We start from the raw sequence: 10,974 nt of genomic DNA, 5'->3' as shown, positions 1-10,974 counted from the left end.
GTGTTGACAGTGGCTCCCTTTCCAAAGGTCGGAGTCTGTATTTTAATGTTAAACACACTCCCAAAATGTCAGGCAAGCTTTGTATTGGTTAGGTGAGGGGCAAACTATGAAAATGTTTCCCTGACAGATGTGGTGGCACATGCCTATAATCTCAGTCCTTGGGGGTGGAGGCACTTAAGGTCATCCTTGGCTATAGTAAGTCTAAAGTCAGTCTGGGCTACACAGATTGTCTTTAAAAAGAAAAAAACGGTGTTTCCCTACTAGCTCCCCCCACCCCATTACACTGAAGAAGTGAGGAAAGATAAAGGCGCTTATGTCACTGCGGAAACTGAGTTCACTCCTTTGGGTGTTGCTTTATTTCTGCCTCTCACACTAGTCTCTCAGCAACAGGAAGGTCAAGTTACTCTTCAAATTGAACATCGCCAACACAATGCCTTAGAAACACTTTCTGTGGTTAAATTTGTGATTGAAAAATGAAGGCCTGATTGGGCAACCCGTTTATCTTTAGTGGTATATGTACTTATAAAGTACTTGGCACACAGACTGAGAGGTAGTATGGAGGGAGTGTGGTTGTAAACACAAATAGTGGTAGAAGAAGAAAGGATATGTGATCTGACCATAGATCAGCTCATGGTGACCGTCGTGTGCAACCTCATGGTGTCTGGCTGTCAATCCGGCTGTCAATCCTGTCCCCAAGACTGTCCCCAGATTTTACACCTCCTGGAGCACACTTCTATTACTTAGGGTTTCTTCTCCCCAGGTCTCTCTGGGTGCTGATTTCGTCAGGCCCACTGTGTGAGATGGTATAAGGTCTCAGTGTTGCGCACTGGCTTGCTCTTTCCTCCTCTGCAGCTCCTCCCGCCGTCTTGCCTGCTGTGCACTCATACAATCCCTGAAAGCCTGCACTTGCGGCTGGCACTGGCGCCAGTCCTGGTGCTGGGCCATGCACTCTTGCACTGCAAAGTGGGAGGCAGCACAGCCAGAGCGGGTGATCAGCTGGTCCAGCGGGTCTTCTTCCTCATCATCCTTCTTCACTGGGCGGGTCCAGTTATGACCTTGTGGGACTGAGGTCGACATCTTGAAGAACCTAGAATATTAACAGACAAAGTTAAAGTACCGATATGATTATACATTTCTTCCTGTTCATAAACAGTGACGTTTAAACTGCACTGTATGGCCTACTTATATGCCTGTTTCCCTCAGGAGACTAAGCTCTTTAATGTCAGATGCTAGGCCTGATTTAGCATAGGTGCCCCCAACACATGACCTGACAGAAAGAGGGCCTGCAAAATGGTTTGATGAGTTGAGATAAAAGTATCTAAGCTCAATGGAGTCTGCTAGTGGAATGCAAGTTAAATGACATGCCATCTTTTTGGAGAAGTCATTTCTGATCTACCTCAAAACAAGCAAGCAAACAAACAAAAAAACCCAAGAGTAAGGCTGAACACTTGGAAGAGAACCCAAGTACGTGCAGGTTTGACTCGTGGGGGAAACTGGGGAGCTCAGTGTAGCTGTAGCGCAAATCCCATGGAGGCTGAGGCAAAAGATGGGTCTGTGCGGTATGAGGCTATTTAGTCAGCAACATCCAAATGCGGGCTGTATTTGCCAAGACTGTTTCCCAAAAATCATCTGTTTCAGAACCCCATAGAATGCAGCAAGAGAGAACTCAGGAAAGGCTTCAATAGAGATAACCTCAACCTTTGCAAAGTTTGTTATGATGGGGTGTAAAGGAGCTAAATGCCTCTTTCTGTCTTACTCAGTAACAGGTGGTTCTGTGCTGTGTCCTGGCTACTATGTTAAGAGTATACAAACAAGACCAAGCCAGAGACAATTCCTGCCCTCCTGGAGTTCACAATCTACGCAAGTAAACAGGAAGTTTACAACAGGATGTACAGACAGCTGGGAAAACAGAGGCAGGACTAATCTGTCAAGACTTTCTAGAGGACCTGACTTCCAGGATGAAACTCAAGGATGAATGAGTTAGCCAAACATGGGAAAACTATTTCTGACTAGAGGTAGACACATGAGAGGAATCACAAGTTCGGTGACTGGGCTGAAAATGTAGTTTGGTAGTAGGACAAATGTCCAACGTGGAAAAGTAAATTGATTTTGATTCTCAGCCTCATAAAACAATTCAGTAACTGAAGAAACCAGGAGAGCAGGAAATGAAAGTTGGCAGAAATAAGTAAATGATTGATTAGCAGAGCTTTGCAGCCCATGTTAGGAGTTTATTATGAGGACAAGGGGTAGGTCACAAGACGATTTAAGCACTTCTCTATATAAACCTCACCTGTACGGAGGGAGGCACAATAAAAGGGGAAGGAGACCGGTCTTATTAGGTGGGTCGTCAGCAAATCACACACAAACAAAATAAAACCGCTTTAAGATTCACTGGGTAGACTTAGTAAATAGTACTGCAGTCTATGTCCAATACATGTTGTCCTCGGTACTCCTTGAATGAATGAGTTCAACCCACGTTTAGAGATAGGGGCAGGCTAGATGGCTGACAGCTTGGCCAGGCCTTCTAGTAAGGCATGACAAGGAAGAGGAAGCAGAGAAATAGAGGCATCCAAGTCCCCTGAAGCACCTCTCCCAGTCTCAGGAGCACTCCCGCCGTCCCCACGGTGCATCCGGTGTGGGATGCGTGCGCAGTGCTCACCCGCAGGTGCAGGAGAGCGTGCGAGCGCGTTCGGCCCCAGACGCCGGGGTTCGTAGGCAGTAAGGACGCCCCCAGTTCTCTCCGCAGGAAGCCGAACCAGCGGGAGCACACACGCGGAAGAACAGAGCCCTCTGCAATTCTCATTGGTGGACTCTCCGTGTAGAGCCCGCCCTCAGCCCGCCTCTTCCGGGAATGGGCGGAAGAAGCGGACCAATGGAGACGGGATCCCGGGGAAGGCACCTTGGATTGTTCTGAGACTGTGTGCACACTCTCAGGTGACTCCAGGCCACCTGAGAGGGACAGAGGAGGCGAGTAGCCATCATGCCTTCTCATCAGCGAGAGGTATGACTGGCCCCATGTCTGAAGTGGGTTACCGCATGGGTTGCCAAGTAAGCTGAAGGGTACAGGATCCAGAAAAGGAATTTCAAACCCGAATGAACATTTATCATTCCCAAGTAAAACAAAGAAACATGTATGCGCGGTGTGACCCATGTCTTAACTATGATCTAGAATGCCCTAATTGCTGTGTGAAAGGAAGGGGCATTCCTTTTTTTTTTTTTTTTTTTTTTTTTTGGTTTTTCGAGACAGGGTTTCTCTGTGTAGCCCTGACTGTCCTGGAACTCACTCTGTAGACCAGGCTGGCCTCGAACTCAGAAATCCGCCTGCCTCTGCCTCCCGAGTGCTGGGATTAAAGGCGTGCGCCACCACGTCCGGCTATTTATTATTTTTGAGACAAGGTCTATGTTGCCCTGCCAGGCCTGAAATTTTCTAGATCAAGCTAGCCTTGAATTCACAAAAATCCACCTGCCTTTACCGCCAAAGTGCTGGGATCAAAACTGTACAGTACCTTACCTGCAAGTTTTTATTTTTGAGACATTCTTTTGTGATGTACAAGGAAACCATCCTTCGTTTGGCAGCCTGTTTGCCAGGGACTGGTCTGGATAGGGTCCTAGAGCTTACAGCTTTAGAAGGATTTACTGTGAATAACAAGGCAAGCTTTATGTCCTGTAAATGGCACAGCACTGAGAACTGGTCCTAGCCACATAGCTCCTTCAGAAAACTACAGGATCCTGATGCTCTTCACGTCATTAGTGGACTCAGCAAAGGTGGTAATGTTCCACCATGCCTGTTTACGTGGTGCTGGGGACCCAAGGCAGGGCTTCAGGTAAGCCCTCTGCCTTCTGGTCTGCTCAGCACTGCTCAGTTCTGTTTGTTTGTTTAAATAGCAGATAAGTTCAAAGAAAAGTTAAGAAGCAGGCGGTTGTCGCTTCCCCGCCACGCCATCAGCCTCTCAGCTGTTAACCGCTCTCTAGGGTTTGTGATTGCCCAGGTAAGCTCTGCTGCATGCCTACAGCCATTGCCATCCTCATCAAGGACCTGATGCTTCTCTAAGGGACTGTGCCATTACCACCACATCTGCCTCGTTGACCCACATCTGCCTCGTTGACCATGCCCCGGCTCTGCTTCCGAGGGATTCCGCACAGCAGACTTCATGGCAGGGCCCAGGTCCTTGGTTGTTTTCGTTCTGTCAGATGGTAAAACGTCATCTTTGAATTCTGCAGTCTGCTCTCCAGTGAATTGGTCAGCCATGCTATGAAGGCTATGCGATTCTGAGACACAACCACACACCCACTTGGCATGCACCCCTGGATTTAACTTCCTCCTCCTGCCCTCAGCTCCTCTTGAGCCCATATTTACTTTTGCTTTTTGTTGTACAAGCACACACCAGCATACCAAATTTTATATACACTTCTAAATGAAATTGAACTTGCATTTATTTACACTAGCTATTGGTGCAAGCTATGCCTATGATTTTTAATTTTCTCATAGCTACATTAAATTAAAAGATGGGCCAGGGGGATGACTCAGTATGTAAAGACACTTGCCACCAAGTCTGATGACCCAAGGACTTAAAGAAAGTTGTTCTTTGACATCCACACTGAGTTGTGGCATATGCATGCGTTCAAGAACACACACAATTTTATTTTTACTTTTTTGTTTTTTTCCAGACCATTTCTCTATGTAACCCTGTCTGTGATGGAACTTGATGGGCAGTTTTCAAGCAGGCTGGCCTCCTAAGTGTTGGCATTAAAGGCATGTGCCACCACCGCCAGCTTCAGTGCTAAGTTTGCCCTGGGTGGTTCAGTGTTTACAGTTGAATGCTCCATTTCCTGCCTGCTGTGAGCCACTTTGCTGTTTGCTGTTGCTCTGTGGTCTGCTAAACTGTAGACCCATCCTTATGCAGAAGTGTCTAATCCTAGGAAAGAAACCGAGCTGGACTCTGGCTTTTCTCTCCATTCCTGCACTCTCACTGCCCTTGGTGTGCATCTGTTTTGCTGCCTGCTGCAGCTTTTCTTTAACCTTCCCCGGCAGCACAACTGACATCAGAAGCAGCTCAGCCTCTATCTCCCTCCATGGTTTACTTAGAATTAAAGGCTGATTTGCGAGTCTGGGAAGCCAGTAACAAGCACCGCTTCATGAAATCTATCACATAATTAGCCCCAAAGCTCTTCTGAAGGTCCAGACACCCAGCACTGAGTGAGCATTCACTGAATCCCTGCTGGTACCTCTCATCCAGCCAGGAGACTTCCCAGATTTAGGTCAGCCAACCTGCAGCCACGAATGTGGTTTGTGACATGGTTCAAGGCAAAAACCTTGTTTAACAGGGGTTGCTGACAGCCAGGTAAGGGTTTGCTGGCTAAGAACATGCTATTTGAAGTTTTATGTTTGTTTAAGATTTATTTCTTTTATGTATATGAATACACTGTCACTGTCTTCAGACACACCAGAAAAGGGTGTGGGATTACAGATGGTTGTGAGCCACCATGTGGTTTCTGGGAATTGAACTCAGGACCTCTGGAAGAGCAGTCAGTGCTCTTAACCACTGAGCTATCTTTCTAGTCCTGTCTGAATATTTTTAAAGACAGTTTTTAATTTTTATTTATTTATTTTTTTATCTGGATATGTCTGTATACTACAAGTGTGCCTTGTGCTTGCAGAATTTAGAAGAGGGGGTTGGATCCCCTGGGACTGGAGGCACAGACAGTTGCCAGCTGCCCTTGTCCTGTTGGGCGTTGAATCTATGTCCCTCTGGAAGAACAGCTAGTGCTCTTAATCACTAAGCCATCTCTCAAGCCCCTGAAGAGATATTTTAATTGTCTTTTAAAAAGATGACCTGTCATAAAACTATATTGATTTTCAGGGACAGGAATATTGTGACTTTGAACCATTTTTTTCCTAATGAAATATGAGAGCCTGTCTGTTAAATATAAAGACATTCCAGAAAATCTTGATTATTGAAGACATTGTCATTGTCCTTCAGAATTCCCAGAAATCTCGAGGTACAATTGCAGAAGAGATAGGAGGTAAAGGGCCCTTGGGTTCGTGTGACTCCCTGACAGCTCACATGAAGCACAGCTCAGTGGTAGCCTGTTGTTAGTTTCTGTCGTTGGAGTTGATATTAGTATTGTATGGGTTAGAATAAGAGATGTCGGGTTGAATGAAACCCTGGAGAAGGGTTGTGTGGCCTTATGTTAATATTTTAAAAAACATTTTAGTACATTTATTTGTCTGCATATGAGTGTGGGTGCACATGTGGAGGTCAGAGGACAGCTTGCAGGAGTTGGTTCTGTCGTTCCCCACCCTGTGGGTTCTGAGGACCTTCAACTGTGAAACCATCTTGCTAATCCCAGTTGTGTGTGTGTGTGTGTGTGTGTGTGTGTGTGTTTGTGTGTGTGTGCATCCCCTGTCTTTCTTTTTACTTTTTTAAAAAAGATTTATTTATTTATTATATGTAAGTACACTGTAGCTGTCCTCAGACACTCCAGAAGAGGGCGTCAGATCTCGTTAAGGATGGTTGTGAGCCACCATGTGGTTGCTGGGATTTGAACTCTTCGCCTTTGGAAGAGTAGTCGGGTGCTCTTACCTGCTGAGCCATCTCACCAGCCCCACTTTTTTTTTTTAAGGCAGGGTCTCCCAGCCAAGCTAGCCTTGAACTCATTCTGTTGTTGAGGTTGCCTTTAACCTCATGATCTTTCTTCCTCTGCCTCCTTAGTGCAGGATTACAGATGTGAGGAACCACATTCAGTTGGAATAAGTTTGTTTTTAGCCCTGTGTTTTAGGCGGTAGGCCTGGGTTGGGTGCTGAGTTTTCTCATATTTCTTTCTGCACTGGCCTGTTACTCTCAGAACTCACTGAAAGCATTAGTATCTTATTTTCTTCGAGAAATTAATGCTTCTGTCTTCTGGTTGTATCCTGTTGTTGCTCTGTCTTCTATGGGGACAGCTCACTCCATAATTAAAAGGATAATGGCATCTCATTGATAAGAAATTACATTGCATCCCTCTCCACTAAAAGGAGCCAAAGGGGAGTGATGGCTTTGTGGGCTGGTAGGAGGGGTAGAGATGCTGAGAACAGGACTTCCTGTAGCTTAACGTTTTCATTAAGACACTAATTGCACCGGGCTTGTCTCCTGGTGCTCTCTACTTTTCCTCTCTGTGTAGACAAGTAGTCATATTTCATGTCCAAAGGAAATGCAGCTCCAGATATTTGGGCACCATGTGCCTTTCTCAGAATCCATACAAAGAGTTTAAGCTACTTTAATGAAGGAAAAGTATAATACTGTGTTCATCTTTCCCCCTTTCCTGCTTGTCTAGTGCATAAACATATGCATAATTAACACGTGTTTTCATTGTAGGGTGGCACAGCTAGCCAGTGTGTGGTGTTCGGTAGTGAGGTACTCAAGTCCACAGAGTATCTGTGCAAATTCCTCACCAGGAACCTTGAGGATGATATGAAGTTTCCTTAAATATGGGTTGGGTTTTTTTTTGAATATTTATTGTTTTATTCTGAGTGTTTTACTTTCATGTTTGTATGTACCACACCTGGTGCCCACAAAGGTCAGAGAGACATTAGCTCCCCCGGAACTGGAGTTACAGATGATTGGGAGTCACCATGTGGGTGCTGAACACGGCCTCTCTGCAAGGGCAACAAATGCTCGTTAGAAAGGATCCATCTCTGCAGCTCCTTTAAATTATCATACTACAATGACATCATAAAGGACACTTCAGAATACGCTACTGATCATATGTTCCGGCCTTCTCCACTAAGCAGGCAAACTTCCTCAAAATTCTACATTTTGAGGAATAATTATAGAAACTTTTGTAATTAATCACTGTCCCCAACCACCACGGTGTTTTTGAAGCAGAAGCAAGTTGTGAATACATTGATTATATTAATGTTCCCAACTTCTTTGTTTTATTCTAATTTTTTGTTTTGAGACAGAGCTTTGTGTTACCCAGGCTGACCTCAAACTTCCTCCATAGCTGAAGATGACCTTGAATTCTTTTCTAAAATTTTTATTTATTCATTCACAATTTCCTATATAAATACACATATACATAACTATATAGTGTTCTTTGATCATATTCCCTTCTGTCTTAGGGAAGAGACACCATGACCAAGGCAATTCTTTTTTTTTTTTTTTTTGGTTTTTCGAGACAGGGTTTATCTGTATAGCCCTAGCTATCCTGGAACTCACTCTGTAGACCAGGCTGGCCTCGAACTCAGAAATCTACCTGCCTCTGCCTCCTGAGTGCTGGGATTAAAGGCATGTGCCACCACTCCAAGGCAACTCTTATCAAGGAAAACATAATTGGGCTGACTTACAGTTTTAGTTTAGTCCAGGGCTGGAGAGATGGCTCAGTGGTTAAGCGCACTGACAGCTCTTCCAGAGGTCCTAAGTTCAATTCCCAGCAACCACATGGTGGCTCACAACCATCTGTAATGAAATCTGATGCCCTCTTCTGGCATGCAGGTGTACATGCTGATGGGGCATTAATATACATTAAATAAATAAATAAATAAGCCTCAAAGCCCACTCCCATAGTGACACACTTCCTCCAACAAGGATGTACCTCCTAATAGTGCCACTCCCCAGGAGCCAAGCATTCAAACACATGAGTCTGTGGGCCCATTCCTATTCAAACCACCATACCTTCTTATTATCCAATATTATTCCCCCTCCTACAGATCCCTTCTTCCCAGTAAGTTTTCTCTCCCACTTCATTTATTTTTTTTTTATTTTTATTTTTTGGTTTTTCGAGACAGGGTTTCTCTGTATAGCCCTGGCTGTCCTGGAACTCACTCTGTAAACCAGGCTGGCCTCGAACTCAGAGATTTACCTGCCTCTGCCTCCCAAGTGCTGGGATTAAAAGCATGTGCCACCACTGCCTGGCTTCCCTCCCACTTTAAAAAAAGATTTTTTGATACAAGGTCTCATGGAGCCAAGGCCAACCTCAAAACTACTGTATAGGTAAACCTTGAACTTTTTTTTGTTTTGTTTTGTTTTGTTTTGTTTTTCAAGACAGGGTTTCTCTGTGTAGCCCTGGCTGTCCTTGAACTCAGAAATCTGCCTGCCTCCCGAGTGCTGGGATTAAAGGCGTGCACCACCACGCCCGGCTTAACCTTGACCTTCTGATCCTTCTGCCTCCACCTTCTGAGCACTGGGATCCTAGGTGTGCTCCTTCACACGCAATGCAGAATCATCTTATTTCTTAGTAGGCAGGATACAGTTTTGAAGCTTTTTTAAGACCTATATTACAAAAGAAATATATATTTAGTGAGGAAATATAAGAGAAAGTGAAAAATCATGTTTTTCTTTTTTTTAAAGATTTACTTATTTTATTTATATGAGTACACACATATATGAGAATATAGCTGTCTTCAGACACACCAGAAGAGGGCATCTGAACCCATTACAGATGGTTGTGAGCCACCATGTGGTTGCTGGGAATTGAACTCAGGACCTCTGAAAGAGCAGTCAGTGCTCTTAACCGCTGAGCTATCTTGCCAACCCCATAATCATGTTTTTCTAAAGAAAAATGAAGAATAACATTTCTAAAGAATAATGGTGAGTACATTTTGTTTTTTTTTAATTTATTATATATATATATATAATGTATTTACATATATATGTGTGTGTGTGTGTGTGTGTGTGTGTGAGTGTTTTGTTTACAAGTATATCTGTATATTGCATGCATGTCTGGTGCCTATGGAGGTCAGAAGAGGGCATTGGGTCCATTGGGTCTGGAGTTATAGCAACTGTAAGCTGCCATTTAGGTGCTGGGAGTCAAACCTGGGTCCTCTGTCCGTATGTGTGCCTGCTTGTTTATCTGCTTATCATGAGCATGTAGTGCCATCAGAGGCCAGAAGAGGTATAGATCCCCTGAAATTGAAATTACAGGCAGCTGTGAGCTGACATCAAGGTTCTGGGAAATGAACCCAGATCCTCTGGAAGAGCAGCAAGTTCTCTTAACCACGGAGACATCTCTCCATCCCTGCCTGGTTGAAATACTTTTAAAAATGTACCTGTGACAGATAGTCTGAGAAACCTTAGGCTTGAAGGAAGAAAACTTCCTATAAAAACACAGGGCCACCAGTCTGTAATAGGTTTGTTTACTATTGGGTACTCAGAGGTCTTTTCTCAAATTTAGTGATTTGCCAGACAGAGCAGGCTGTAGCAAGTGAGTCCGGCCAGCTGCTAGATTTAGGGGAGAGTAAATAAGTCCCTAAGCCTCCTGGTTTCTTCTACTTAGATCTAGACCGAGAGCCAAGGAATTCAATTCTGCCTTGTAACTCTGTCCTAGGGAAGGAAGCTGACAGCCCTTAAGTGCTGACTGGGAGACAAGTAAGCTATTGAGAGTCTTTACACAGGCCTCCCCAAAAGCCAGCATGGGCAATGCATGGAAATATCTCGTATAAGGGACCAAGCAATGGGAGGTGAGAGTGTGTGTTTGATATGAATCGTGGCAGGTTCTCCCCATCAGGCCTTGAGCTTCTGAATGGGAGATGGATGCTCAGCGGACGATCTGGTTCACTGAAGATGCTAGCCATGTGTGACCTTCAAAGGTTACAAGGGAGCTATGAAAAGGCTTCGCTAATGATTTCCAAGGGCAAATCACTGTAAAGATAGAAACAGAAATTAGTTATTCACAAATACATAAATAATTCAGCCAGCCATTTGGATGGGCTGCTATGTCCCCAAGGACTAGAAAGTCTGTGTGTCTTGACTGTTGGTTTGCTTTTTCAAAAAAGCCTCATGTAGCCCAGGCTGGCCTCGAACAAGTTATGTAGCTGAAGATGACTTTGACTTCTGATCCTGAAGCTGCCATCCCTGAGTCCTAGACTATATTACATGCCACAATGCCTGGCTTTCTGCAGTGCTGGAGACTGAGCCTAGGGCTTGGTGCCAGCTAGGCAAGCATTTTTTTACCAACTGAGCTACTGTCAGCTAGTGTTTCATTGCTGTGAAGAGA

General features: G+C 44.6%; 1 protein-coding gene across 3 annotated transcripts; it reads right to left on the bottom strand.

The window, feature by feature from the left end:
* Positions 1-239: 239 nt before the first annotated feature.
* Positions 240-2,759, bottom strand: LOC110335264 (cytochrome c oxidase assembly factor 4 homolog, mitochondrial). 3 transcript variants are annotated; one of them, XM_029544169.1, is made up of 2 exons: positions 2,588-2,645; positions 240-1,087 (listed from the first exon to the last, which is right to left on the bottom strand). In XM_029544169.1, the coding sequence occupies exon 2, from the start codon at positions 1,075-1,077 to the stop codon at positions 814-816; it is 264 nt and encodes an 87-aa protein (XP_029400029.1). In that variant the 5' UTR covers positions 1,078-1,087; positions 2,588-2,645; the 3' UTR covers positions 240-813. The 3 variants fall into 3 exon arrangements, with proteins under 3 accessions (XP_029400029.1, XP_029400031.1, XP_021073007.1); XM_029544171.1 differs by lacking the exon at positions 2,588-2,645 and adding an exon at positions 2,291-2,546; XM_021217348.2 differs by lacking the exon at positions 2,588-2,645 and adding an exon at positions 2,660-2,759 and having other exon boundaries at positions 317-1,087.
* Between the last annotated feature and the right edge of the window lie 8,215 nt (positions 2,760-10,974).

The sequence above is a fragment of the Mus pahari genome, chromosome 1 (genome assembly GCF_900095145.1).
Source record: "Mus pahari chromosome 1, PAHARI_EIJ_v1.1, whole genome shotgun sequence".
Lineage (NCBI taxonomy): Eukaryota > Metazoa > Chordata > Mammalia > Rodentia > Muridae > Mus > Mus pahari.
Note: the sequence above shows the minus strand (reverse complement) of the source record. Positions and strands in the feature narration are given on the sequence as shown.